Below are 27,191 nucleotides of genomic sequence, written 5' to 3'. Positions count from 1 at the left end.
TATTTTTATGTGCTATGAAGTACAATGGATTTAATACACTTCACCAGATGGCAGTTAAATGATAGAAAATTTTGGTTTTGTTGTTTGTTAAAGTAATGAAGGGGTTCGAAATTTTCACAAAAAAGAACAGATGCCCTAACCGTTGAGACCCTAATGTGTCTTGCAAGTGTGTGTAAACCTCTTACTTTTACAGTATTTAAAAACCTCTATCCTTAAGAAAAAAACAGTATACTGCCTAGAACACATACATGGACTTTGGCACTTGTCTTTTAAACGACTCTTCGTCACGACACAGCTCCCAATCTTCGCATAAACAAGCCGATTCAAAGAACCGACTCTTCTGAGAACGACACTTCACCATGTAAACAAGGTCAGTTTATTCACTTCAGCAGCAGCTTATTCCAGACAGCCGCAGAGCTTCTCATATCTACTGTACTCCAGGTGCGAATCCTTACAGAAAAACCCCAACAGCTTCACAGGTACGTCATTCAATGCAAAATACAAATCTTTTGCCTAAACCGTGCAGACAAATTTTGCACTTTTTGTTTGTTGTTATTTGATGTTTTTTGTGCGCGAGAAGTCAGTGAACTGTGTACATTAATGCAAAGATTAATGCAAAGATGTGTAAACATGAACGCATAGTGCAATGTTAGCTCAAGGTCATGCACATTTCTATACATGCAGGTAATCCTGCAATGCTGCAAAGTCATTCTGCATTGGCTAGTCAGGCTCCTGGACTCGCCTGGACAAAATTTGTCTAAAATAAATGAAATAAGAGCATAAAATGACAGTTATGTAAAGCTTGTGCAAAACAATGTAAGTTAGGCTATTTTTTGTAGGGATGTAAGAAACTAAGAATCTGTGATATTAGGTTGTAATGAGACTGTCACTCAAGAACATTTTGTCCACATCTACAAAGGCAAAGATATTACTAGGGTTTCATTGCATAAACCTATTATTTGCAAAATCTTTGGTTTACGGAGATGAAGTAGTGACACGGTCCGATCATCCATCTACATATCATCATGCAGGCAAGAGAACAGTACAGGGCTTAATGCTTCATCCATAAAGTGAGAGGGTCAAGTGGCTCTGATATACTGTGGGTGACATTTTATTGGCATGGATTGAGTTTATTTGTCTCTTTAGAAGGAAGAGTTTTTGCAAGCCAATAACCTGGTTAAAGACATTTGTAGCCTTTAAGGAGTGGTGTATTTCAGTAACCTTTTCATAATAGTCGTGTGTAGTTGCATTGCCCTATTTAGGGTTGCCTCCTATATTGTGAATTTGTGTTAAAAATGAATCCTTTTCTAAAAAAATAGTTATTACCCTTTTCTCAGCCAATTACTCTAATACGGTTAACTGTAGAATCCTGCTAGCATCCACAGCAGAGCGTCATGCTGGCTCATGTGATTCAGCAGAGTCTGCAGTCCCACCCCTGCATCAGACCTTTTATAGTCTTTGTAGAGTATTGAGAAATCAGGGTCTTAAAATGGTAATGGTTAATGAAAAGGATTTGCCATTTTTCTTATCTTCAATATTACATTAAGTGTAATAATTTTTTTATATGTAACCTTTGCATTCCTGATATACACTGCCTGACCAAAACTATGCGGACATCTCTCCTAACTATGATGTTCAGGTGTTTCAGCCACACTCATTGCTAACAGGTATGTAAAATAAATGATACGCTTTCCAACTTTCCTGACCACAAGCCCACTAAACATCTTTGGAATGAACTATGATGTTTATTGTGCGTCATGCCTTCTTACAAACATGTGCCTGACCTTGAAGATACTCTTTTGACTGAAAGGGTCAACATCCTTCCAGACACACTCCAACATTTTGTGGAAAGCCTTTCCTAAATAGAGGAGACTGTTATAGCTACTAAGACAAGAGGGCAACCATATCAACGTCCATGGTTTTGTAATGGGATGACCAATGGTTAGCTGTCCACATGCTTATGGCCATGCGGTGTACATCTTTCACTAATTTCTTTTCACTATTTCAACATGCTCTACATTTCCTATGAGGCTGTCTTATTGAATTTTTAGGAGATTTCATTGCAAAGCAGCCAAGATGATGCAGTGTCTCCAGTTCCTCGTTGAGCCCGCCAAGAACATGACGGTCAAGCTTAAGGTCCTGTCCCAAATGTTTTTGCAATGTTTTTCTAGTAACAGTAATGCCAGATCATTTTACAAGCAAAATTTGCTGTCAATGTGTTTAAGATTGCATCCCTCATGAATTTATGTTTTTGTTATCCAGTTCAGTAGCTGTGAATTAACAGGCTAGGCAAATGTGAGATGCATTACAATGAAAGATGGAATTGTGTCATAGAAGCTCAATAAACTCTTGTGTACAGGAGTCTCGCAAGAAAGCAAAAGATGAGAAGCGGGAGCCTCTGAACGAAATCCAAGAGTTCATAGTGAACCTGTCAAAGGACCTGAACAGGGTTTGCCAGGTAGAGTAATAATCAATCATCATCTTCATACTACAAGTACAGTTTTAACATTCATAAAGGAAACACAGCTTTAAGGTGGTAGCATACAAAGAAGCTTATAGACATCACTGTGTGTGTTGACACAAAGACAATCTGGTCCCACTGTGGTTTACATGGTGTAACATAAAGCCTACACAAAAGGGGGCATTCGTGTACAAGTTCATCTTCTGTTTATGAGCCTGTTAAAATTCGTTTATTTAATTATTACCGTTTTTCTCTGCAACCCATTTTTTTGGCTTAAAAATTCTGCCCTAGTAATTCAGTAATTAGATTATTTAAATGCATGCAAACCTGTTGATTAACTATTGGCAAATTTTTTCTTTTAGTTTATTTCAACACTTAGACACCACAAGACCCACATAATAAACATACACTTACCACAGTGTAATAGACATGACGTGCAAGTACAAATGGCACTCACTGTTGTTATTCTGTATCTGGATGGATGTAGAGGTCTGAGGTGTTGGAGTACATATCCAGCTGTGAGGATGTCTGGCCTACACTCACCTGCACAGCTTTTATTCTGGAGTGGGCATCTATGCTGGAGAGCAAGGTAGAGTAGCTGTCTGTTCCAGTTATGTCAATCATTTTGGGGCAGACTGTGTACTGAAGTGTTCAACATGTTACTTGCAGAAAAGGCCAATGCAGACCGATGGTTGGCCAGGAAAGAATGACTGGAATGATCTGGCTCTGAGCAGCGAGCAGAACATAGAAAGTGCAAAAACGCTCATTGCCAACTGGATCAAGGACCTGAGGGCCCAGCCTGAGGTAAACACTAGTAAAGAAACATGTCTATCCCACTCACTAAACATTAGGGGTGTGATGATGTATGATCAATGATCAATGCAATGTAAAACACTGACTGACTACATCAAATAACCTACATCAAAAAGTGTACCTGTAGGTATGAAATAATTTGTCACTTGTATATCCGTAGCTGGGTTTAAATTTCTGTGCAAATTTAACCATTATACAAACTTTGTCTGACTCCCTCTGTAGCAGAGCGTATGGCCGGGGGAGCAGGTGGTGCAGGTGCTGGATGATTTGGAGAAGCAGTGGAGACGAGGCCATATACCCACTCTCCAGTCTGCCATGGAGCTGGTTTTCTACACCCTACTGGCTAAAGAAGTGAACAAGGTGAAAAACTTGTGACATAAGAATGAGGTTCATTAGCTGAAAAGGTGTTTCTGACTAAGGTATTTGTATTTTAGGAAACCATTCCCAAGCAGTGGCTTGTTTGGAAGCAGAGGAGTCAGAAAATTGGTAAGCTAGAGTTATAGTTCTTACCCTCAATTCAGAACGGAAGTGTTGCGCCAATGTTGCACCAAGTGTCATTCAGAAATCAAACGTATCTCAGCCATTTTTTGTACAATTTACTTGCACCAAGCTGACAAGAGAACCAGAATCCTTTTATATAAAGATTATATGAGTTGACATTGACTTGCATACATTCACTTCCATATTTAGCCAGAAATTAGTTTACTGTATTTAGATTTTCATCTGTCTACCAAAAGACACATTTCAAACTTAAGTCTCTGTGCTTGGAATCATCATACAATCCAGATTTAAGACACACTCAAAGCAAGCTCTCATCTGATTTGTTTATACTTTGACTCTTGGAGACCTTTCTTTCCACTTGCAGGTGCTATGCCGTACATTCCTCAGACCTGTAAGTAAAATGACCTTTTATTTTTCCAATTATTATTTACAGCCTTGATTTAATTAGAGCACTAATTTATTTCTGATTTCCAGTATGGGACTGGATCTGTGATGCTGGAGGTAAGCTGTCACCATATTCAAAATGAGCCAATTCTAAAATCTGACAGGAATTTAGATTAGAAAATGTCACTCTGTGTCACTCTTACTGTCACAGTGGAGGTGTCTCTGGACCTGGACACGGCAAATCCAGACCTGCTGATATCGGCTGACGAAAAGCGCATGCGTTGCGGCTTCCAGCGCCAAGACATGCCAAACTACCACCAGCGCTTTGATGGCTGGTGGTGCGCCGTGGGCGCCGAGGGCTTCGGCTCTGGCCGGCGCTACTGGGAGGCGGATGTGGGAGAGATGGACTGGCGCCTCGGTGTCGCCAAAGAGTCCGCCCTGCGCAAGGGCTTCAAGTCTCTCAACACCAATACTGGCTACCTTACTCTGCGGCTGGAGCGAGGGACCGAGCTGAAGGCGCTCACGGTGCCATTCACGTCCCTCCCGGCTGCTCTCATCCCACGCAAGGTTGGCATCTACCTAGACTACGAGCAAGGCCAGTTGTCCTACTATGATGTCGAGCGCCGCGCGCATATCTACACGTACAACGAGAGCTTTGACGAGCAGCTCTTTCCCCTGTTTGGTACAGTGGAGATCGTCAACGATTTGGTGATCAGATCGCCCGGTGACAGGGGAAACTGTCTGTGTCTGTGGGGCTGAGGTTTATTAATGTGAATCCGAGTAGTGTTCAAGCTCTAAAGCACTCCTAAAGTTAGGAACCCCTCTGGGTGTAAATCTTATCTTGATTAATGACAAATATTTAGCTTTATAAAATAAGCCAGAGTCTTGTTGTTGCTGCTGCTTCTGTTGTACTTACTGCACTACTACATGCTATTTGCACCTTATTAGAAAGCAAACTGCACAGTATCCATGGTATGTAACCACTTAAAGGATCGTATGCATTTGTATTATATTCCTGTCATAGAAATGCACTTTACGTGAAAATTTAATCTGAATAAACTTTATTCATCTCAAGGTGAGTTCTGCTTTGCTGTTTAAACTTTAGTGGTTAGTCTTCTATGTGACGTATCCAGAACATGTTTAGAAAAGAAATGTTTACGTTAGCCTGTTCCTCAGTGCCACTGTAACAATACACTAACGTTTAAATCCACATGATAGATTAACAAACATAAATAAATATTACTTATTAGATAAAAACATACATTAAGCAATGTGCACGTTGCAATCTTCCCCTGAAAAATTGCTGAGATCTAGATTCAAATCTTAGCTGTGCTATCAACTGGCCAGGTGTCTACACAGACATGATGGGATGACAGAGGTACTGCAATAGATTGGCACCCGGTCCAGGGTATTCCTGCCTTGCGCCGAGTGTTTTCTGGCTAGGATAAAGCAGTTCATGGAAATGAAAATGAAGCTGATTGACTGATTTATTAATATAATATGAACATAATATTAATATAATATTTATGAATACAGTAAGGAACAGCAATGCATTTAATCAATATTGTGAAAATGCTGATGATGCGATAACCATTATATTCCACAGCATGCCTTATTTAAAGTAATTTACATTTTTTAAACCATAGAGTTCATTCATGACCTCAAAAACATTGAAGCTTCAGAAGATAATATATTTTATCTTATTTTATTCTTTTTTCAAAGAATGCACATTATTTATTTTTAATTTGCAATCAGGTATCATCCACATTTGCTAAAATTAGTTCCAACAGAAAAAGCAGAATACACAAAACAAACAAAAAATATTACTAGTCTGCAGGGTTGCCAAACATAACAGTAAAATAAATTACCTTAAAACAAACAAAAAAACTTTGATAATTGTCATTTTACTCTCTGTAAAATGTTAAGAGATTTCAGAAATAAAATAACTAATGCTACATTACAATAACTAAATGATGCCCTGTTGGCACTAGACTTTCTGTGTTTTTGTCAGTGTACATAAAGCTTATTTTTTTACCTGCCAGTAGGTGTTTTCGTATAGTATAACACATTTGGGATAGTGAGGGCTAACATGCTTTCTTTGGGACCCATGAAAGCAGCCGACTCACCTTTGCAAACTTTTGCTTACGCAGCATCATAGAGCAGTTGCTGTCCCTGACTGACAGAGAAGACAGAAGTGCCATTCATCCCAATGGAAGTGCAGGATCAGTTATGCCACAGTTGATCACATCACTGGGATTTAAACATGCCTCTTCTTCAACAACCGGATAAATGCTGCATAACTGTCCCAGTCCACTAAAAAGAAGTTCTAGCATTTTTCATTAAGGTGCACTAAAATGAGCAAACAAGGTGCAGAAAATACAGTGACCTTCTAAGAGCAGCAGCCTCCGAGATGTGGAGATGATCCCTGAGAGTGGAGCAGATTTACCATCAGAAGGATATGAGGTAGGGAGAGAGGAAATCAGGAAGCGTTATGAGTCCTGTACTGCAGTATCTGCTGCTTTGGCTGATTCTTGTAGGACTTTCCAGTCTGCCTCATTTTCGCAGCGCTGGATGTTGCTGAAGAAACGCTTGATTAAACGCCTGGCCTCCATTTTCACTGAGAAAAGAAAAAGCTTTTGATATATAGGAAATAATCTTACAAGGGGTTTAACTATACATTTATCTTACAATACATTCATCTCAATTCAGTACATAATGGCAATGACATTTTCACACAATTCCATTAATCTAAATATTAATTAATATGAAAAATACACAGGCTGAGTCTCTGACTAGAACATCTGAAGTATTAACAGTAATCTGTACAGAACCAAATAAACTTTACATAAACTTTTGTTTAAACATCAGTAAAATTTCTTATCTGTTCTATTTTTATGGCTCCTTCTGTTTGTTTTACTGATTAATATGTATGTTAACAATTCATATAAGATTTAATGATAAAGTTCAAAGTGAAAGGGTTTTTTCTATTTACAGCTACACTTGAATAATAAAATATATAGACAAACTGTTACATTGTGTAAGTATTAAACATTTCATTTATTTATTGTTCTTTAGTCGGTGCTTTATCATGAACAGGGTTGCAGTACAGTTGGTACTTCTTTATTAGGCATCAGGTGTGATAGTAAAAAACTAATTGTTCATTTGAATTGCTATGAATTCGAAGCGACTGCAACATAGGCGACACTGGCCACAGTCAAGTGAGCTTTACTTTGCTATGGGTTACACCTGCTTTTACTTTGGACCATTTAAAGGAAAAGCTCACTCAAGATGCTCCTTTAAGATGTCAATTTTGGAGCAGGGCTTGATTTTTGCAGGCCAGCTTCTGAGCCCTTGGTTTCGTAAAGCGTGCCTACTCAACAACAGACACTCAAGTTTCAGTAACCTCTAATTTATGGCAGAACTGTTCCCTTACCATCCGGCCAAATTTCCTTCTTCCTGACACAACCCCTATTGAGTTGGAGCGCTATTCCAGTATTATGAAGTAATCTCCCCCCTTTTCTATCTGGGTTTGGGACTTGCAATAAGAGCGCATTGATAAGTGATTAATGGGGAACAAATAGCCCTATTAATATGGGCACAGAAAAGTCATAGCTATTGGTAATTTTAACTACTAACAAAAAATTAGGAGGCCATGTAACAAAGTTGAATGAACCTAAAAAAGTCACGTGTGTTTTAATTCTTTGTTCTCAAAAAGACAGTTACAGAAATCATCGAAATCCCAAGACTCCCAAGTCTTAATTTTTTTGTGTGTTGCTCTGCAAAGCCTGCAGCTGTTCCACCCACACGCCCAGCACTGATGATCCATAACCTCCAAAAGAGAGAACAAAAAACTGAAATAAAAAGTCTTACCTTTGACTCTGTCTTTTGCTTTTCCTTCTACAAGCTGATGAGATAGGAAGCGTGCAAATGACTTGAACAGGTCCTACATATAGACAAAAAAACAATCATCCACAGCATTTTACTGAATATCTTACTGTATTTAAGTTATCCATATTTAACATGCATCAAATCTAATAATGCACCTACCTTAGTAGCAAACCTGCCCTTTTTGTAGAAAGGATCTAAGATTTTCACCACAATATCAGCTGCATCTTTCAGAGTCACGGGCTGGGCTGGAAAGTGATTGGCTTCACTGTTGTCCGCCTCCATTTTTCTCTCCTGCACCACCGGGTCAAAGGTTACCCTCCGTTTGTTGCCACTGGGAGGGCGGCTGCATTTGACAGAAGGAAGCTGCTCTGTATCCTCACAGTGCTGGGAGACAAAAGTGAGAGACAGCTGATCCATCAAGTGAGTGGTTTCATGCACAATAGTAATGGTATTACACTTGAATTAAGGTCATAAACAGATTAATCAAATGTACACATCATGTAGACAGCCCAATATTTCAGAAATGGAAGAATCTTGGCACAAGGGGATATTACCGTTTTTGGATGAACCAAGGCATCTGATAGTGACTCTTTCCTATAGCGAAAAGAGAGAATATGAACATTTTAGAACAATCAATATCAATGCGTATTAAAATACTAGAGGATTATAACTTGACCATTCATCCTGCAGATTTGTTCTGGTCTCCTCGGTTCTGCACGTCTCCTCCAGAGTGATTCTTACATCCATGGAATCCTTGTTCAGAGTACAATTCTCCACAGACATGCTGTTTTCTACATCTACACTACTTTCATCCTTAGTCTCAGTATTACCGGCATCTGTGTCCATACCAGATGTTGCAACTGGAACATTACACTCTTGCTGTGCTGTCTCCATGCACATGTCTGCTTCCTCAGGTTCTGAAACAGGTTCCTGTTTTTGAGTGCTGTTTACTATTTTCTTCCCAAAGTAGTGAGATATACAGTGAGAGTCCTTGGCAGCCTCTGCTAGTTTCTGCTGTTTCTTGCTCAAAGCTTTGTTAGATTTCTTGCTGGGGCTACTCACGGGTGATGTTTTGGATTTAGAGACAGCTGAATCAGATGATGTTTTACTTCTTTTCTTATTAGGCTTTTCTTCCTGCTCATCTTCCGTATGGCCAGGTTCTTGAGATGTAAAGCTCTCATTCTTGGAGGTCTTAAGGAACTCTGATGCCGACTGGAAGAGGGTGGATGAGCCACGCAATCCTGCACCCACCCGCTTTCTCTTTAGCTGTAGGGATAAAAATGGAATCCTTCAATTATGAGTATGAAAAAAAATTAGATGCTGATGTCCTCCATAAATAAAATGAAATTATGTAAAACAGCAAATGGACGAGTAAAATAAATAGAAATGATTTACCGAATAGATCTGGGAGGCTGATGTAAAGCCCTGCTGTTCTTCAGGGAAGGAGGAAGTGGAGGAGGAGGCTGCTTCCTCCTCAGGTATATTCTTTTCTATTTCCTCTTTATGACCTATGGAGCTGCATGACTCTTCATCCTTCTCAACATGAGGCGATACAGCATCAACAGTTTCTTTCTTCAGCTCAGCAACCTGAAAAATAAATTAATATTTAATAATAAATGACTTAATTACCACTTAATAGTGTTTTGAATTTATTTAATTCTAATGTAACTGTGTTATTAAATTGAAAAAAAAATCTTACTGGCTGTAATCAAGCATTACAATAAAGATAAGATAGTACATAGTACTTAACCTAGTCCATAATGATTCAGACATGAGCTTTACCATCAGTTTATCAGCTAATTGAGCACTAAGACTGAATTATTGAAGATGTGGAGTCAGTTACAGCTTGTGTCTGGGTAATGTCAAAACCCAGGCCCCGTCTGGACAAGTCTGAATACCAGGGCTGAAGGAACACATTCACACACTTGATGAACCATACTCACTTTCTTGAGAACTGCAGCCTTGTACAGGTTCGCTGACTTGCAGGATCTGAACACACTATGCTCAATTTCTACAGCCAAAGAAAGTGCAGAGCTATAGAAATAAACACACAGGACAAGAGTATAGCTGGTATGCAAACTTTTGACACCAATTGTATTTAAAATGTGATGTCATAACATGCTAGATGCATAGCTGCAGGTCATGTGGGCTGTCATTAATGATGTAACGTTATACAGTACCTGTGATCTGTTGAACCTCCGTGATTGGTCAGGGAGGCCTGAATAAGATTCAGGCAGTGCTCTCTTGCCTGGCAGACAAAAAAAGAAAGCAAACAGTTATAGTATGTACATGTGCACTTTTTATCATGTTCACGATCAAAATGCTTACACATGTATAACAGAGATACATACACTGATACAAACTGGTGGAACGATTGTTATTGTTACTTGTAATACACAGGATTTGCCACAAGGAGGCAGTACTTTACCAAGTCTTTACTACAAGTCTTACAGTACAGTCCCCTCGTCACTATTCAGTGAGCACACATTGATTAAAACATACTATAATCTTATACAATAAAAATCCATATTATTCATTAAAATGAAAAAAAAAATACATGTTTACTAACTGCATTAAGCTCTGCCATTTCATGCAGGTTTATATTCACATGCTCACGTTTCCTGCTGCCACTAATTTTAGAGAAATTCTAGCAAGTCAGAACAAACTCCAGCACAGCAGCTGCTTTACTCAGTCAATAGCACAGTGAGCTAAAACCAGAACTGGACACCACAGTATATTAAACCTAAACTGTGGCTACTATATACTAGTGTTAATGTGTTGAGTGAAAGCTGGGGTGAGACAGCTGGTATAGAGGCATTACCTTCACTGTGAGCCGGGGGATTTTCAGGCTACAGGCTTCCTTTAATAGACAATCAGCATCTAAGAAAACAACACCAATTAAAGTGTGCTTGGCCAAAATGCAGTGTTGTACAAAAAAGAAGTGCTGGTGGCCAGGGCTGGATTTCCCTCACATTGCACATTTGTCACACAATAAATATTCACAGCCTATCCCGTTTGTGGTATCAACTGTTCGTTCACTAAAGAAACGCAAGTAAAAAAAAAAAGTTTTTGATAGTGTTAAAGATACAAAACTGTTATATTACAATTGCAACATTACTGACTACGATTCCTAGACAAAATTGTGCTATTTTTATTGTCCCTTACAAAAGAATATTACTAACACAGCATATGGCCAGAAAAAAATGCTTTCTAATTCAGTTTAAGCTTTTCAGCAACACCCATTGCTAGGTGTATGAAGAAAAAAAAAAAAATTCACTATAGGGCAACAATTGGGGCACACCCATGTAGACACTCCAATACACATCATGACAAAAACCTTTTTAACTAACATTAATGTCTGACCTCACGTGCTCTCTTCATTAAAATCAACACAAATTTTTATAGACACACCACACATTTTTGAGATTAGTGTGGATTAGTGAGTCAGTAGTATGGCAAGGTGTGCCATACTAGTGAGGCAGCCAGATACAAAGAAAACAATGGATAACTGGACTGACTGTTCTCTGTGGACCTTATGGATAGAACCCTCAGTGCTACATTGGGATTAATGTAGGTAAGTGTGCAGTAATGAGTAAGCAATCTAGCATGTATTGTTTCTCACTAGCACTTTATTTAACAATAATATGTAATATAATCTACAAGCAGATTAAACCCAGTACTCATGTTCAGTTTCAATTTGTAGGTGGTTTAAAGTGTCATTTATTGCACCATGTCGGGATGTTTATGATGCAAATCTCTGGTACTTCGAGCACTTAAAAAACAGCTAGGCAACAGGTTGGGACACCAGGCCAGGGGCCGTGCTAATAGGCTGTGTAGAATACATCACCACATTCTGAAGTGTGTGTGAAACAGAAACCATGAAGGTTTTACCAGGGTTTTTTTTCTGCCAATTTTAGTCACAGAAAAAGAACAGTTGCCATGACAAGGTTATGCAAACTATCTGACTTTAATTGTCTAAGCACACACCCAAGCTCCACACTTTCATGAAATGCAAACACAGCCAGAGTTGAAGGGTGAAAAGGTTAACAATTTTGTTAAATGTTTTTGTAGCTCACATTGTAAGAGCTAAATTCTATCCACTGCATCTTAAAACGGATGCAGTGTTTTCTTCATCGGCTACACTGGTACACGTCAAAATGTGCAGACCATACATAAAAGTGTTCAACACTAGGCACAAGATGGGCATCAAGATCCTTCTCTGTGCCAGCACCTGGTGGATTGGTGATGTGGTGATCGAGATTGTCAATTTTAACATCAGCCTTCATATCTGATATATATATATTTTTTTATTAGAGATTTTCAGCTTGCTTCCTTAAATTTATTTTCATAATCCTAATACAACTACAGTGTCAACACTTACCCGGTATAACAATTGTTTCTTTCGGGTCATCTGATGCCTGCAAGCATAAACAGGAGAGAATATCAAATACTCTGCATAAGTAATGCTGCAGGATTTCACCTCTGCCTTCATTTCTTAAATTAGCATTGCATTTAAGCACATACACTGAATGGCCAAAAGCATTTGGAGATCACTCTTAATTACTGAGTGCATGCGTTTTAGCTGGGCTTTTTTAAACAGCTTGAAATAGTCACTTCCTTTACTAAACAGGAAATGTTGCGCTTTCTGATTTCCACACCTCTATGGCTAACAGCTGGGCAACAGATGTGTATGTGGGAGAAATAATTGTAAAGGAGAAAAAAAACATGACAGGAAGAGCAACAGACACTGAGTCAGTTTGCCATTTTTTAGACTACATTTAAGATTTAAAAGTCATAGGATCTACTAATTAGTTCAAAATAAATATTTTCATTGTTTTATCATTATTAAATGTGTATCTATGGTAGTATTTTACATCATATAAACACAAAATTGAAGTATTGCTTAAAACCTCCGACACTCGACTTTAGGATGTAAATTTCTGCCGTTAATTAACAGTTGAACTAGTTTGGCATTCTAAACATACATGTAAAACAAGGTCAGCAGCAGCTAACAGTCCATTACTAAACATGCTACTTAGAGAACAGGACATGTAGCAGGTGTCTTAATGCCTTTATATCTGCACATAATGCAAAACATCCATCCTTTTTGCAAAGAAAAATAATAAAATAATAATGGTATAGTTAAATGACCTTTTAACTGATGACGTGTTGTTGGAAGCCTTTTCAGAAGTGTGAAAGCTGTTATGGCCACAAAGGGTGGCAAGGGTGAGAGGGCTCCATATTAATGCCTATGGTATTGGAATAGCTCCCCATATACTACTGCTTGAAGACTATCCATAGAGCTATCAAGTTTAAGCTTGGAACTTAATCAATGAGACAAAAACCTTACTGTAAACACACAGCTTTAGAGCAGGCCTACTCATATTTGTTAGGATTTATTTTCTACATATCTTATTCTGAATCCAGATCTACATTTTAGAAAAGTCCCAATGTGTGCCACAGTATTACTGTTTTCTGTCAGTGCAAGTAAGTTTGTGTGAGTGTGCGACCAAATTCACCCTGCGTAGTTTCATCTGCTTCTTAAAAAGATCACCAAATTCTTTTTTTCGCTTATCAGAGTCATCCTCAGCAGTGCCCTCCCACTCCTCATCATACCTGAACACACACACAAACTGCTAATTATCACCATGACATACCCTTCATTAAAACAGTAAGACATGGCATGAAAACAGTTTGCCTTCATTTTATCACTAAATCAGTTAGCAGCAGGTCAATGTACCTCTCAAAACCATAGCCTTTCTTTCCCCCAGCATAGAGATCAGGGTTAAAACCAAACGGCCCTTTGGGCTCAGAGCTCTGTGCCGGCCCAACCTTAGTGCTGACAGTAGCAGCCCTCTCCAGTTGAGCCCGGACCAGTTTAGGGTTGCGGCAGTAGTCACATGCTTTGTCGCAGTCAGGCAGCTTATCCCCAAAGAACTTGGATATAGTGGCGTGTCTGCATCTGGAGGAAGAAAGGAGCGAATTATTTAAATGGTTGATAAATACTGTGCAAAAATGCTATGTGTGTGTGAAATATAAATACAAAGAAGCCTTCAAAGATTTACATAAAATAACAGGTACAGACGTGTCAAATCACAGACATGGCAAGGCCTCAGAACAGCTTTAATGGACCTTGGCAGATATTCTGTAAGGTGATCCTGATATGTATTTTAATAGATGCTGGACAGCATGGTATAATGTAAATTGCTAGGATGTATTATGCAGTACTCCACTCTAAAAGCAATTTGTTATTTGTTGTTTCTCCATGTATTTATTTATTTTTAATATGCAAGTTTAAAAATTCCATCTTTTTCCAATTTTAGACAACCTGGTGGATTCAGCTATTCCAGTCACAACCACTGTTAAGTGCCATTCAACAGTCAACATAATGGCACCATAATATGTCATCATTCCAGCTAGCCAGTTTATCAAATTGCTGCCCTGATTGTTTTTTTTTCTTTTAATTACTGTTATTGTAAGGTTGAAATGTCAAAAACGAAGACAAGTTCAGCCAGGAAGGAGTAGACCAGGAGAATAGTGCATAAAAGTAGCTGGCCCTTACAACACCTACTGAGTTCCAAAGGTCATCTGGACGAAACGTCAGCACAAGCAGTGTTTGTCAGGGGCTAACTAGCAGCAAGCTGAAACACGGGCTGAAATGTTTTATTTGTACTTTCAGTTCAATAAAGATCCCCAGCATTTCTGGAAATGAGGTTTGAATGTGCAATGCCAAATGTTAGCTGAAGTGGAATAAAGCACACCATAACTGGACTCTGGAGCTTTACACTGGCAAAGTTGGAAGGTCTGAAAGCTGAATGTGGCTTTGGCCAATTCCAGTAGTGTAATTTTAGTGTAAAATCTGGTCTAGGGCCATTTTGTGTAGGGTTGGGCTGGGATAGGCATCTCAGTTCAAATAAAAAAACTTCATATCACAGAATACAAGGACATCTTAAAGAACTATGTGCCTTAAATTATCAAACAATTTAAGAAGCATTTAATTTAAAATAATAACATATATAGGATAAAAGCAAAGTAACAGGGAACTTCCAGTTTGCATATTAATAAATATTCAAATCATCTAAAGGTGTTTAAAAAAAAAACTATTTATTGAAAAAAAGAATTAAAAATTATTTTGAGATTTAAAAACATATTCTAGTCCATAACTGACTGAATACTGAACTGTAACCCTAACAAACAAATGAACAAAACTTAAGGTCCACTCTTAATAAACATGTATTAACAAATGGCAACTTCAACCAACGACTGTACAGAAGCATGCTCTGTTCCACAGCACACACTAAAAGGTTCAGGTTACACCAGTGTCTGAAATAGCATGTAGGAGGACTGTAAAGCCCAAATCCTCAATTGAAACAACATGTGTACAGTAAACCCAACTGATATCACACAAAGAGCCTTTTGTGTGCCACATCTCTGACGTTACTTCAAGAATGGCATGAATAAACAACCAAATCCAACAGCATATTAACTAAATTCTTTTATTTATGATGCAGTAGTAAAAACTGAAGTGTTAGGAAAGTCAGTAACTAAAAGAGCCTTTATAAAAAAAGACCTGCAGGGTGGAGGAGTTGCAGAGGCAGGAAACTGGGAATTAGAAGTGTGTGTGCTACAGGTGAAACCAGTTGCCAGAAAGCAGTAGAAACTACCTTAAACAATGTTTGCATTTAAATCAATGTTCTTTAATGTAGAAAATCCTATTTTACAACCAGACAGCCTAAGAGAAAAACATGAACACATTGTACTGCTGCAACACAAGGCAAACAAACCAAACCACACAACTGCACTGCCAAGATACTTTATTCTCAAGAGATGGTGGGAGGGGGAGTTTTCAGGGTGATCAGAGGGGAGGAGAAGTAGGCAGTCCTGTTGGGACAAAGGGGGTGTGTGGGGGAGAGTGAGGTAAACACAGAAAGAGCTGAAACGACAGTCGTTTCTTTTGTAGCTAGAACTTTAAGAAGACATACAACCAAAAATTCGTATTTGGAACAGTCAAAATGAAGCTGGGGAAGCCACACCAAAGATACAACCCACACAGATCTTGAACTGCTCCGTAATAGCTGCGTGACAGTACCTAGAAGAGCGTCTGGACTCCTTTGAGGTGCAGCTGACTTCACTTAACTGGGAAAAACATCGTAATGAGAGGAGCCAAAGCTTAAAAAAAAGCAAAACAAGACTGGATAGTTGTCAAAAGGCAGCTTGTACAGGATTGTGAGGACGATGTACAGCCTGGCAGGCTACTGGTGGAATTCCCAAATGTTTTAAAAACTGGAGCAGGGAAATACAAGGAGCACATGCTATTTTTCAGGTAATACAGAACACCAAGTTCTGTTACTGCACGCTTGTTAGGCTAGTTCTGTTTAGTCAGTCACACCCAATTAACTGATACATGCATGTTACATTCCAGTACTCAGCAGTACAAAACACAATACATGTCTGTATGTAGTTCAGGCAAGGTTCATAAAAGGTGGTAATCAGATAACAGTTACATTATAACTTTTAATTTAATATTTTTTGTTTCAAAATTGGTGCCTTAAAGATCAGCTTAAGTTGCTTATCACATAGGGAAAAAACAGGAATAGAAGCTTATTTCTTGCTCAGCAGCCTCTAAGTCAACAACTATGTCAAGTGTGCTTAACTGTGGACAGTGTCACCAGTGCTCGAACAGCTCCTAACACACTGTGGTTCATAGATTACATTTGAATAAACAGATAACTCTCCTCACAGGTGACAGTCTGGCTTTTGTTCCCAACCTTGACAAAGTAACCTCTGTTTCATGTACTTTATTAGCACAGTTAAAACATCTTTACTTATATGGGCACAGAGGTAACTGCTTTGTGGTCAGTTACACTCATTAAAAAGAATTATGCCACTTAAATAAATGACATTGTATAACTTTCTACATTGACAAATCATTGGACAAATACATATGTATTCCAATAATTCAGTCATAAATAAAAGACAGTTTCAAAAATTATTATAAATTTAACACTGTCATGTCCCTATCAAGTATATGTAATCTTTGAACTTTAACTGTATGGGATTTTCAGTTTGTTGACACTGGCACTACCATTTGGCAATCTAATTCATCCAATATTTTGAAACACAGTATTCTGAATATACATTATAGTATGGAGTATTCAGTACAGCAATGTTATCATCTTTGTCTAAAATTACTTATTTGTTGAAATTCCTGTAATGTAAATCTTTTTATCATCATTTCTCATAGTCTTCTAATTTGATTATGGTTGACTATATCTGGTGACTTTTCTGTGCCCATATAAACAGTGATAGTTTGACTGGACCAAAAGAAAAAAATATATACATATAAACACAAACACTTTGTATGTATAAACTACAGAGTCAAAAGATAAAAATAAGTGATTAAATAAAATTTCCCCTCATGAATAGATCAGATTGAACTAATTTTCAAATCTACATTTAAAGTAAATTAAAAACATACACTGGTAACGTCTTTTGGAACACTCTTGTAGAGTTTTAGGGTCGGTATGTTCTTCAACCGACTGAGCTATGCCATCAGGTTGGGCTATACTGCTTTAGAAGACATGCTGTTTATTGTTGACCAAAAAGCCAAAACAAGAGAATTTAGTAATGCACCTTATCAGCCTTTGGTTGTATAAGTAAGAAGAATGGAAAATGGTCTAACTGACTTTAAATAAAATCACTACATTAATACAAACTCTGTACAGTCAAAACCTTTCTTCATCCAAAAAAGATAAAAAAAGTCGTGCCTTCACACTGACTACTTACTAAACATAGTACATTAAAAAGGAAGCTGTGCACTTTTGTGGAAATTAAAAGCTGCATCTGACCTCTAACAATTTTCTTTGACCACACTATAGTAACCCCTCCATTTGCTATACAACACTGTGGAGCACACCCAGTCTTTACTCAAGCCTAAATAGTAAAAGAAACATGTTTAATAATAGGTCTCCACAGTCTTTTTGCAGTTTATCTCCCATCTGGCTATATGTCTGCGGACATTCATATGTTTTCAGGCTTTAAAGTCATGTGCCCTGGGTCTTTTAGTTATTTTAACTGATGACAACCCTCTACAAAAACCTCTACAAATGCTAGGAAAGGGAACAGCTCCTGTAGGAATTAACTGTTAAAAAAACAAACTGAAGAATGTCTGTTAACTTGGACTGTAACCATTCTGTTTTCAGGGCGAACCCACATTAGAAACAAAAGAACTGCACTTACATAACACTGACTTTTAGTTGATAACGGAATGGATGCCAAACAGGAAACCCTTGCCATCCTTAATAAGATCTGGACAAAGCTGCAGAATCTCCCTGAAGCAAACCCAGTCGATGTAGGAGGCTTTCTCATTCTTCTCCTGTTTATTTGTAAGCCACATTTTAATATATTTATTCATTGCCTCATGTATTTTAAAGTGTTTGTGTCAATAGGAAATTCATGTCTTTGAGAAGGTAGATGACTTATAGACTTACAGACTCATCTGCAAATTTAGAAGACTCTGATTTACACCTACTCTGGGTCTTCGCTAGAGCAGGAGGTGTACAAAATTCTAAAATGTTATATAACTTTGTGTCATGACCTCCCAATTCTTTGGTACTGATTATAATTTATAGTGAGTGATGTATGTATGCCTATAGCAGCAGGGCTAGTTAAACTGCACCCATTCAAAACCAAAAGGAACAAAGGTTGAAATATCAAGGTCAGAAAAACAAAAACAAAAGCTGCTAAATTTTAAGTGTGACTGCCCACAGTCAAACAAGCTTTACATCACCATGGGTTTAGAGACTGCTACAAATAAAAGTAGCAGCTGCCTAAAAATCAACACCTTTCAGTGCGACCTTTGGTGTAGTTTTAATCATCACAATGATAAACAAAAAGAATGTTCACAGTTTTTCTAAAGCCAGCTTTAACAACAAAAGAATTTAATCCATGATGTTTGATGTGAACATTAATGGTTCACATCAAACTTTGTCACAGTCCTGCATAATGTTATGCCCATAGAGTGTTTTTAATCTTTCTTGGCAAAACAATAAAATGCTGTTAGTAAGTAGCTATTTGAATGTCTAGGAAACAAAAAATATTAAAATGTCATTAGATACCTAAAACAGGAAGTGGTGAAACCACACAGATGTTGACATGGTTTACAGCACTTTACCAGTATTATATAGTAAGCTGCTGCTAGCCTCATAAAAAACCTTCTTTTAAATGTAATTTTACTAAATTTATCCACAAGGTTATCAGATGAACAAATTAAATAAGACCAACATAAACAGCTGTCAATAGATTTCAGGAGTTAAAATAACAGCTACATAATTCCTGGTAAGGTCTGAAAGCAATCGCAGTAGCAACACAAACACTTTCCACTCAGTTCTAAATAAGTGTGGGAGAGAAATGACAGGATCCTACAGTGCCCGTCATTTCTCACATAGTGTCAGAGAGCAGACTGTCCAAATTCATTTGAATTCTTCAGTTCTCATGTAATGGAAAATGAAAAACACAATGATTTGCAGCCTTTAGTTAAAAAAAAAAAAAAAAAAAAAAAAAAAAAAAAAAAAAAAAATACCACATGACTTAGCTTTAATGCAAATTCTAGTCAGTGATAGGCTAACCACTAGTATGGCTGACAAGAACAAGTAGATTGTGTGTCTGCTAGTATTGTTTTTACATACTTGTCAAGTAGACAAGTGACCATGAGCAAGAAATTTGGTCCTCTAAGTCATCCAGAAAAAACCTTCCTTTAGGTATTAGTGCTATAAAACTATCTGTTTGCAATTTGTTTCAGGTGTGTTTATATTAATAATTTACTGTTTCATTAAGAAATATAATTCAATAAACTATAATTGCCATTAATTTTATTTACAAATGTAATTAATTAAATTATAACTGTTGGTTAAAAAGGAATTACTTGGTCCTAAATGGAAACAAGTATTTAGCCACTTTTAATGTATCTTTAATATAATATCAAAGTTGACTAAGAAATTGATAGCTTTAGCAGCATTGTGGTTCAATATTAACCCATCCCTCCTGGCAAATTGTCTAATTTCCCAAGGTTACGAGGGTCAGCTGCACTTTACCAAACAGTTGAACCTGCTACAAAACAATTTAATTAAAAATGGGGCAACACAGACAAGCCGATAACAGAAAGAGTACTCAGTTGTCTCACACAGCCTTTTCTTTAAAGGTGAATTCTCTTTGAAAGACCATGTCTGGCTTCACAAAACCAATTTAAAAAGACAAAACACCTCAGAGATTAAAAGAATAACTCAGGTTGTTTTCTTTTTTTCAGTGACATTCCTGTTTCTGGTGGTGTTTGCCTGTGCACACTGCTGCTGCAGCTGTGGACAAAGTCCAAAAAACAGGAATTCTGTTCTCTAATCAGCAATCATCGCACCATCAACCAACTACGCTGCACTGCCTTAAAGCGTGGAGAGCTTCCAAAGATGTGGAAAGTCAAGGAATGTGTGTCGAGGCAGAGAACTAATGGATATTTATAGAACTACTGTTATAGAAAAACTATGAGTGGTTTCAGTATAAAAATAACAGTGACATTTATGTTAAAGCTGAGGGATCTCAGAGAGATTTTTAAGTGATGCTTAAAAATAGTTAAGCAACACTTAAATGGAAAAATACAAAGTCCTGTCAAACACCCAGAACATCTGTATCAGTAAAATGAATCTAGGTGAAAGAACTACGGAACTGTAAGTAATCATCTCTGGATAGCTGTACCAAGCTAGCTTGTACAACATGCTCTCAAATTGATGAAGGAAGGTATGAGTAAAGTCACTTTAAGAGTTGTAGTCTTGTAAAAATGGACAAGTAAAAAAAAAAAAGACATTTGCACACAAGCATTGAGACAAACAAACAGATTTAAAAAAAAATTTGAATTTGTTGTCAATAATGTAATGCAGCTCGTCACGTTTGAAGAAGTATCCATTATCTCAAGAAGACTATAAAAGTATGAAGGTGGGATTGATGCTGATTATCTGTAAATGGTACTGAGGAGGAATTCAATTCATTATCCCAACTATTATGTTTCAAAAGGAAAAAAAAATCTCAAATTTGTAACTCAAAAAAGAGAGAAACAATTAAACAGTTTGCTTAGAGATATAGGGAAATAATTAATCACAATGCTGCAATTTACTACTAAAGTTAGTCATACTATCAATTTGTTTATTAGTTTATACTAATAAATACATTTTTGGAAAGGAAGGTATAAAAAAATCCCAAGTGGATAAAATGCACAGGAAACATTAAATAACGCAAACAACAGTAATTATATAAATTCATTCTCAAATTCATATTCTATTATTTTTCTCTCATTCTGTATTTCTTGTATTTTACAGTGGCTACATGTATTTAAACTATTTAAACAAAACGATTATATGATCAACCACATTACTTCTTTAGAGTGGGTAGGTAGCTGGGCTCAAAGAACCAACAGGCCATTCTGGCAGTGTATAGATTTTATCCAGGAACTTTTCACACAACAGACCAGAAATCTAACCATCACTGGCCACTTAAAAGCAAGTACATACAGGTGAGTAAAGAATTTCATGTCAAGAGCGCTGCTCAGGAAAAAGCTGGTAGCCTTGATGGAGTAAACTACGTACATACATGTTCATTTAATTTTGAATAAACTACAATGAAAAGCAAGCCACAAATTGTGTAGACTGGACACGTATAATTTATGTAAGTCTTTGTTGATGTATCTTTGCACTTAAGTTGCCCTTTTCTGAAATGGTAACTTACCGTTACTTACTAAATTGTTAAGATGCATGCTGAAATAAATAATATGCTTAATGGAACTGCATATAAGACACAGCAACCTTATGACTAATAAAATATATTTAATTACATTTTGCTTTTAATTAATTTTACATTTATAGTAAAACTTTAGCTATATAGCTTCTAATGTCTAAGCCTTTATGTAAATCCAATGAAAAGTCATATTACACTCAATAAATGCAGTACTATTAATTGTTAAGCTAGAAGAGTATAGGTTGTATGAAATCTTACCCCTCTTGTACACAGAAGGCAACCATGGCCTCAAAGTCCAAGATAGCTGCTTTGTCCTGTTCCTTTTCTGAACCTCTCTTCTTCTAAAATTAAGATGTACACACATACATTGTTATTGCAAATCAGGATGATTCAAATCTGAAGTTTTCTATAGAAATCCTGACATCTTGAATTTTAATTTATGTTACTCTGGTACTATTTCAGATCAGAAGTGCAAATTCAGTCCAATCTATTGAGTTTTTTTCTGTACATTATATGGCATAAAGTATGTGGGCACCTCACCATACGCTTGTTGGACTAAAACTATGTGCATTAATACAAACCTTTTAATAATAAAAAAAGAACAAAAATAGCCTGAAAGCTTGCATACGATCAAAGTAACAGACCATTACAACAATCAATAAGCACTGCTGGTTAACACCAGCTCTATAGATATCTTGTATTGGACAAAGCACTTGCACATGTATACACCCTAAGAAAGACTGGCACCTAGCTGTGATGTGGTTAACTGCACTGCATTGTTTTTGTTTTCACTGGATATACAGTACGCTTTAGAATTAGCACCCGTGGTAAAAAATTAAGGGTCTCATAAATTTTACAATTAGGAAGAAACTGTGTTTAATGTGTTGACTTTAATTTTATTGTCTTTTATAATTTTATAATTTTCTCTTTCCATACCAGTCACTGTTTAATATAATCTTCACCTAAAGAATTTAGAAAGGCGCACCTGTTTGCGGCCAATCTCTTTGCGGATAAGAAAATTCATCTGGTCTCGGTCTCTGGGAGAGTAGTATATGCGGCATGAAGATGGAAGACCATCACGGCCAGCACGACCAGATTCCTGATAGTAACTGGCCAAGGACTTAGCCAAGTTCCAATGAGCAACAAACCTGTAAGAGATAAATATCACATTAGCATGAATCTGTGAGCTTGTTAGAACAGCCACAAATAAAAAATACATTACATGTATTTAGAATTCTGAAAAAAATGAAGAATTACTTACCTAACATTGGCCTTGTCAACACCCATGCCAAAGCTAATAGTGGCCACGATAACAGGTACCCTTCCTTCCATCCAATCAGCCTGTGCCCCAGTGCGGTCATCTGTCTTCAGGCCTGTATTTTTTCAAGCAATTTGTATTGTTTAACATTAAACACCTACTGTTAATTTAGTAAAACCAGTAATGCTGTATGAAATACAAGTCTTCTGAGTTACCTGCATGGTAGGGTTTAGCTGTTATACCAAGCTTAGTCAGTCTGTGAGCAACATCCTCACAGCTCTCCCTTGTACGACAGTACACAATCCCACAACCCTTTAACACACACACACACACACACACACACACACACACACACACACACACACACACACACACACACACAATAAAACATTTATAAACTAATTATACAAGTGTTATTATACTATATTATTATTATAAGTGTTGGAACCACTGCAAGGGCACACTTTTGAGGCCACTGCTCCCGTTCTTTTTATCCTACATTACATGTTAGTTTCAATTGTGTTTATTGCAGTTCTATTTAAGTCATGTGTAAATGCCAAAGTTGCCTGATATTCAGTTTTGGAATCTACTGTCTGTTTTTCAGGTTCTGTTTGGGTGAAGCCACACCACTGATGTTAAATCCAGCCAAACTGGATTATGACAGGATTGATAGTAATAAGTTATTCATTAATGACACGTAATGCTATGTAGTCAAATCTAGAGAGAAAGAGTAATGTCATTCAGCGTTTACAAAGAATAATGCATTTTAGATCATGCAAGTCTGTCTTTATTATGTGCAATTTAGCCTAAACTGAAATAGAAACTCTCTGACCCAAAATAAGAGCAAAGATGCAAAACTAAATGTGCTCAAGATCATCCAGGTGCAGCGTGAACACAGTAGTGTGCACTAAAATGAGAAGCTGTTCATCTAAATTGGTGGAAGAACTGACAATTCCAGTGTAATTATCAGTAATAAATAATAAATAATGAATTTATAAAATTGAGCTAGTTGCAGTCAGTCAGAGAGCTGAATTTGATCAATTTAAATGTGTAAATGTTTTCTGTGGTTGTGTTTTTCATTCAGACCAGCTTGACAGATGAGGCAGATTCTTATGAATAACCAATCTAAAAACATTGTGTTTTACAAGTTAATTTGTGTTGTGATTAATATGCACTGTTGTGTAGTCTTTGATACCACATAATAAACATTTTTAAAAAGCAGACAAACCTTTTCAGCTGTGCTTCCTCCGAGAGCTTCTTTAGCGAATGCATGTAGATGAACATAAGGCTCAGGCAACAGATCTCGAAATATCACATCATACTTCAAATTTTTCCTAAACACTGGTGTGGAAAACGTCAGCAGTGACCTGAGCTTCAGTGATCGTGAAATGTCCTCTTGCACCTTCTTGGGTGCTGTCGCCGTCAGTGCCACACAGGGCACCCCGGCAAGACGAGAGCGCAGTTCACCTAGCTTTAGGTAGTCGGGTCTGAAATCATGACCCCACTGGGAAACACAGTGGGCTTCATCAACTGCTAAACAAGCTAGCAAGCCACGGGAACAAAGAGAGCTCAGGCATGGCTGAAAAGAGGGTGAAGCCACCATCTCAGGAGTGATGTAGAGCAGTTTGAGATGAGGTTGTTCACTGGCCAAGTCGTCCAGGATCTGTCGCCTCTCAGCAGAAGGAAGCTTGGAGTTTATTGAGCATGCTGGAATGTTTAGTGCCTTAAGGTGATCTATCTGATTCTAAAAGAGAGAGAAAGAAACAGGACACTTTAACAAGACTAATAAATTAGAAATTAAGCTGCAATGCACCATATACTAATGCATGGCCAAATGTAGTTATATGTCCAATGTATGTAGACACCTATTCTAAAACCAGATTATAATAGCATCTATTCTTTTGGGAAGGTTTTTAACTAGACTTTGAAGAATGCTTGTTGAAATTTCAGAATGAGCTCTGGGCTCTGTGTAGGCTCTCAAGACCTTACTTTGTGCACAGGGGCACAAACAGCTGAAACAAGACAACATTGCCACAAAGTTGGAATTCAATGCCCGGATTTACTGTTGCCAAATAAAATTGTTTAACAATGGTTTTATGGACACCAAATTTAGGTCAGTTGTCTTTCAAATACCTTTTCATGTACCTTTGTTAATAAATAATATAATACAAACTATTCTATGAATGTTTAAAGACAATAAAGTTAACAAAAAGTGAATGAAAGAAGATTAGAGTATTTTTAGATGCCAGTTTATTAGCCTGACTATACCTAGTGAGTTAACATTTTCAGGAAAATTAGGTAAAAAATGTGTACAATGTGTAATTATCATCCTAATATGTATTTTACATTATACATAATGTATGTCACAGTTTTAGATCTTTGAACCAAATTTATCATATTACCAAAGCTATCAAAGAAAATTATTCAACACCAGTTGGAACTACGTATGTTACATAGTAATTGCCCCCAGAACTGAATAACTAGCTGTGCCAACTTTATCAGCAACAACTGCATACAAACACTTCCAATAACTCAGTCTTTTACATTGCAGGGAAGGACTTTTGTCCCACTTTTATTTGCAAAACTACTTCAATTCACTGGATGGTGCTTAAGTATGAATAGCTCATTTTGGGTCCTGCATCAGCTTCCTAAAGGGGTTCAAGTCAGCACCAGACCACTACATTAATTAAGAGATAATTAAGAGAGTTTTTCTCATGCCTAGGGTTGCCGTCTTCCTATAACTGATGATCAGACATTATTCTTTAGTATTCTTAGTAACATGTATTATTGTAAAAAAAAAAAAAATAGTGTATGGTTATTTAAAAGGTGCATCATGTACTTTTTCCACAATCACATTGATTCACCAGGGTGGTACGGTGGCTCACTGGGTAGCACTGTCATCTCACAGCAAGAAGGTCATGGGTTCGATCCCCAGGTGGAGCGGTCTGTGTTCTTTCTGTGTGGAGTTTGCATGTTCTCCCCATGCCTAAGTGGGTTTCCTCCGGGAACTCCGGTTTCCTCCCACAGTCCAAGTGAGGTGAATTGGAAATACAAAACTGTCCATGACTGTGTTTGGCTTTAAACTTGTGAACTGATGAATTTTGTGTAACCAGTAACTACTGTTTCTGTCATGAATGGTCAGAAAGCTGGAAACAGATATTACTGGGATTAGTTATGTGCAGTATTATGAGGCATTAAGAAGTGATGTACCTGTATAAGTGCAATCAGAGGAGATATAACCAGTGTGATGCCTGAGGACAGCACTGCAGGAAGCTGGTAGCACAGAGACTTTCCTGCTCCGGTTGGCATGCACACAAACACATCCCTGTCACCTACAGTCAAAACAAATCAGAATAAATCCGAGCCTTCAATAACAAACACAGTGAAAGACAGACTGTTTACAAACCAGAGCAAATGTGTTTAAACTAAGAGCTCAGATCATCAGATGATCGTGATGTGATCTAAAGACGTGATGTTAAATCACCGACATGTAAACAAGCTGCTGGTTTTATAACATCTCACACTGAGCTCATCTCACAGACAAAACAAAGCAGTTTACTTTAAAGTTTTATTTATACAACATTTACCTTTTACCACGGCTTTCACGACATCTTCTTGTTGCCGTGATCGGAACTTTTCGAAGCCGAAGTAGGTTTTTAAAGCTCGTTCTACAGCAGTCATGTCTCCTCACTCCTGATCTACTCCTGCAACTCCACCAACTTCATTCAGCTCACAGGCAAGTAGTCGCATGAAAATGACATCACGTACCGACTCTGTTTTCAAGCTGTAAGGCTGTGTTCCATTCTGAAGTGATCATCACTACACACTAACCTTGAGAGTGTACATTCTCTGCTGAGAAGTAAAAAAAAAACCCGCTAAAAGTCTCAGTATAAAGGGGAATAAAAATACAGTGTTACCTTGAAACTCAACGTCAATTGGTTTTGGGACTGGTGTTGAGTTTAAAAGGCGTTGAGTTTCAAGGTTTCATTTTCCCATAAGGATGTATGGGAAACCTGTCAATGCGTTACATATTCCTGTGGACTTGCATACATTCAAGGCATATGTAAAATAATGAGGTTGTTTTTGACACTTATACACTAAAAATAACAC

The 27,191-nt window shown here is 37.5% G+C and overlaps 2 protein-coding genes and 1 long non-coding RNA gene across 5 annotated transcripts; 2 read left to right on the top strand and 1 right to left on the bottom strand.

Moving 5' to 3' along the window:
• The first annotated feature begins 358 nt into the window (after window positions 1–358).
• Window positions 359–5,233, top strand: si:ch211-120g10.1 (butyrophilin subfamily 3 member A3). Its single transcript, XM_062984927.1, has 10 exons — window positions 359–479; window positions 2,052–2,136; window positions 2,360–2,458; window positions 2,949–3,050; window positions 3,131–3,265; window positions 3,497–3,634; window positions 3,709–3,760; window positions 4,140–4,166; window positions 4,250–4,276; window positions 4,371–5,233. Exons 2-10 carry the CDS (start codon window positions 2,077–2,079, stop codon window positions 4,916–4,918), a joined length of 1,188 nt encoding a protein of 395 aa, XP_062840997.1. The 5' UTR covers window positions 359–479; window positions 2,052–2,076; the 3' UTR covers window positions 4,919–5,233.
• A 5-nt stretch (window positions 5,234–5,238) lies between these two features.
• Window positions 5,239–26,779, bottom strand: recql5 (RecQ helicase-like 5). 3 transcript variants are annotated; one of them, XR_010007334.1, is made up of 21 exons: window positions 26,669–26,779; window positions 26,292–26,413; window positions 24,310–24,825; window positions 23,297–23,393; window positions 23,085–23,196; window positions 22,809–22,971; window positions 22,082–22,164; window positions 13,788–14,009; window positions 13,567–13,663; window positions 12,429–12,465; window positions 10,869–10,927; window positions 10,228–10,295; window positions 9,991–10,081; window positions 9,443–9,634; window positions 8,724–9,313; window positions 8,602–8,641; window positions 8,207–8,431; window positions 8,030–8,102; window positions 6,286–6,776; window positions 5,422–5,598; window positions 5,239–5,275 (listed from the first exon to the last, which is right to left on the bottom strand). XR_010007334.1 is itself a non-coding variant. In XM_062984926.1 (19 exons), exons 1-19 carry the CDS (start codon window positions 26,760–26,762, stop codon window positions 6,649–6,651), a joined length of 3,009 nt encoding a protein of 1,002 aa, XP_062840996.1. In that variant the 5' UTR covers window positions 26,763–26,779; the 3' UTR covers window positions 5,921–6,648. The 3 variants fall into 3 exon arrangements, 1 of the variants encoding a protein (XP_062840996.1); XR_010007335.1 differs by having other exon boundaries at window positions 5,239–5,272; XM_062984926.1 differs by lacking the exons at window positions 5,239–5,275; window positions 5,422–5,598 and having other exon boundaries at window positions 5,921–6,776.
• Window positions 15,969–21,921, top strand: LOC134300225 (uncharacterized). The gene is made up of 3 exons (XR_010007336.1): window positions 15,969–16,370; window positions 18,250–18,432; window positions 20,352–21,921. It is a non-coding gene; the product is annotated as an uncharacterized LOC134300225 (long non-coding RNA).
• Window positions 26,780–27,191: the final 412 nt, after the last annotated feature.

The sequence above is a fragment of the Trichomycterus rosablanca genome, chromosome 22, assembly GCF_030014385.1.
Source record: "Trichomycterus rosablanca isolate fTriRos1 chromosome 22, fTriRos1.hap1, whole genome shotgun sequence".
Classification (NCBI taxonomy): domain Eukaryota; kingdom Metazoa; phylum Chordata; class Actinopteri; order Siluriformes; family Trichomycteridae; genus Trichomycterus; species Trichomycterus rosablanca.
Note: the sequence above shows the minus strand (reverse complement) of the source record. Positions and strands in the feature narration are given on the sequence as shown.

What these genes read in the sequence shown, in the direction of transcription:
- si:ch211-120g10.1 (XM_062984927.1), top strand. Translation starts at nt 2,077, where the DNA reads ATGATGCAGTGTCTCCAGTTCCTCGTTGAGCCCGCCAAGAACATGACG. An exon ending in CATCTATGCTGGAGAGCAAG is followed by an intron (nt 3,051 to 3,130) that starts GTAGAGTAGCTG and finishes TGTTACTTGCAG; the next exon opens with AAAAGGCCAATGCAGACCGA. An exon ending in TGGCTAAAGAAGTGAACAAG is followed by an intron (nt 3,635 to 3,708) that starts GTGAAAAACTTG and finishes TTTGTATTTTAG; the next exon opens with GAAACCATTCCCAAGCAGTG.
- recql5 (XM_062984926.1), bottom strand. Translation starts at nt 26,762, where the DNA reads ATGACTGCTGTAGAACGAGCTTTAAAAACCTACTTCGGCTTCGAAAAG. An exon ending in TCCCCCGGCTCACAGTGAAG is followed by an intron (nt 10,296 to 10,868) that starts GTAATGCCTCTA and finishes TTTGTCTGCCAG; the next exon opens with GCAAGAGAGCACTGCCTGAA. An exon ending in ACAAATCTGCAGGATGAATG is followed by an intron (nt 8,642 to 8,723) that starts GTCAAGTTATAA and finishes TTTTCGCTATAG; the next exon opens with GAAAGAGTCACTATCAGATG.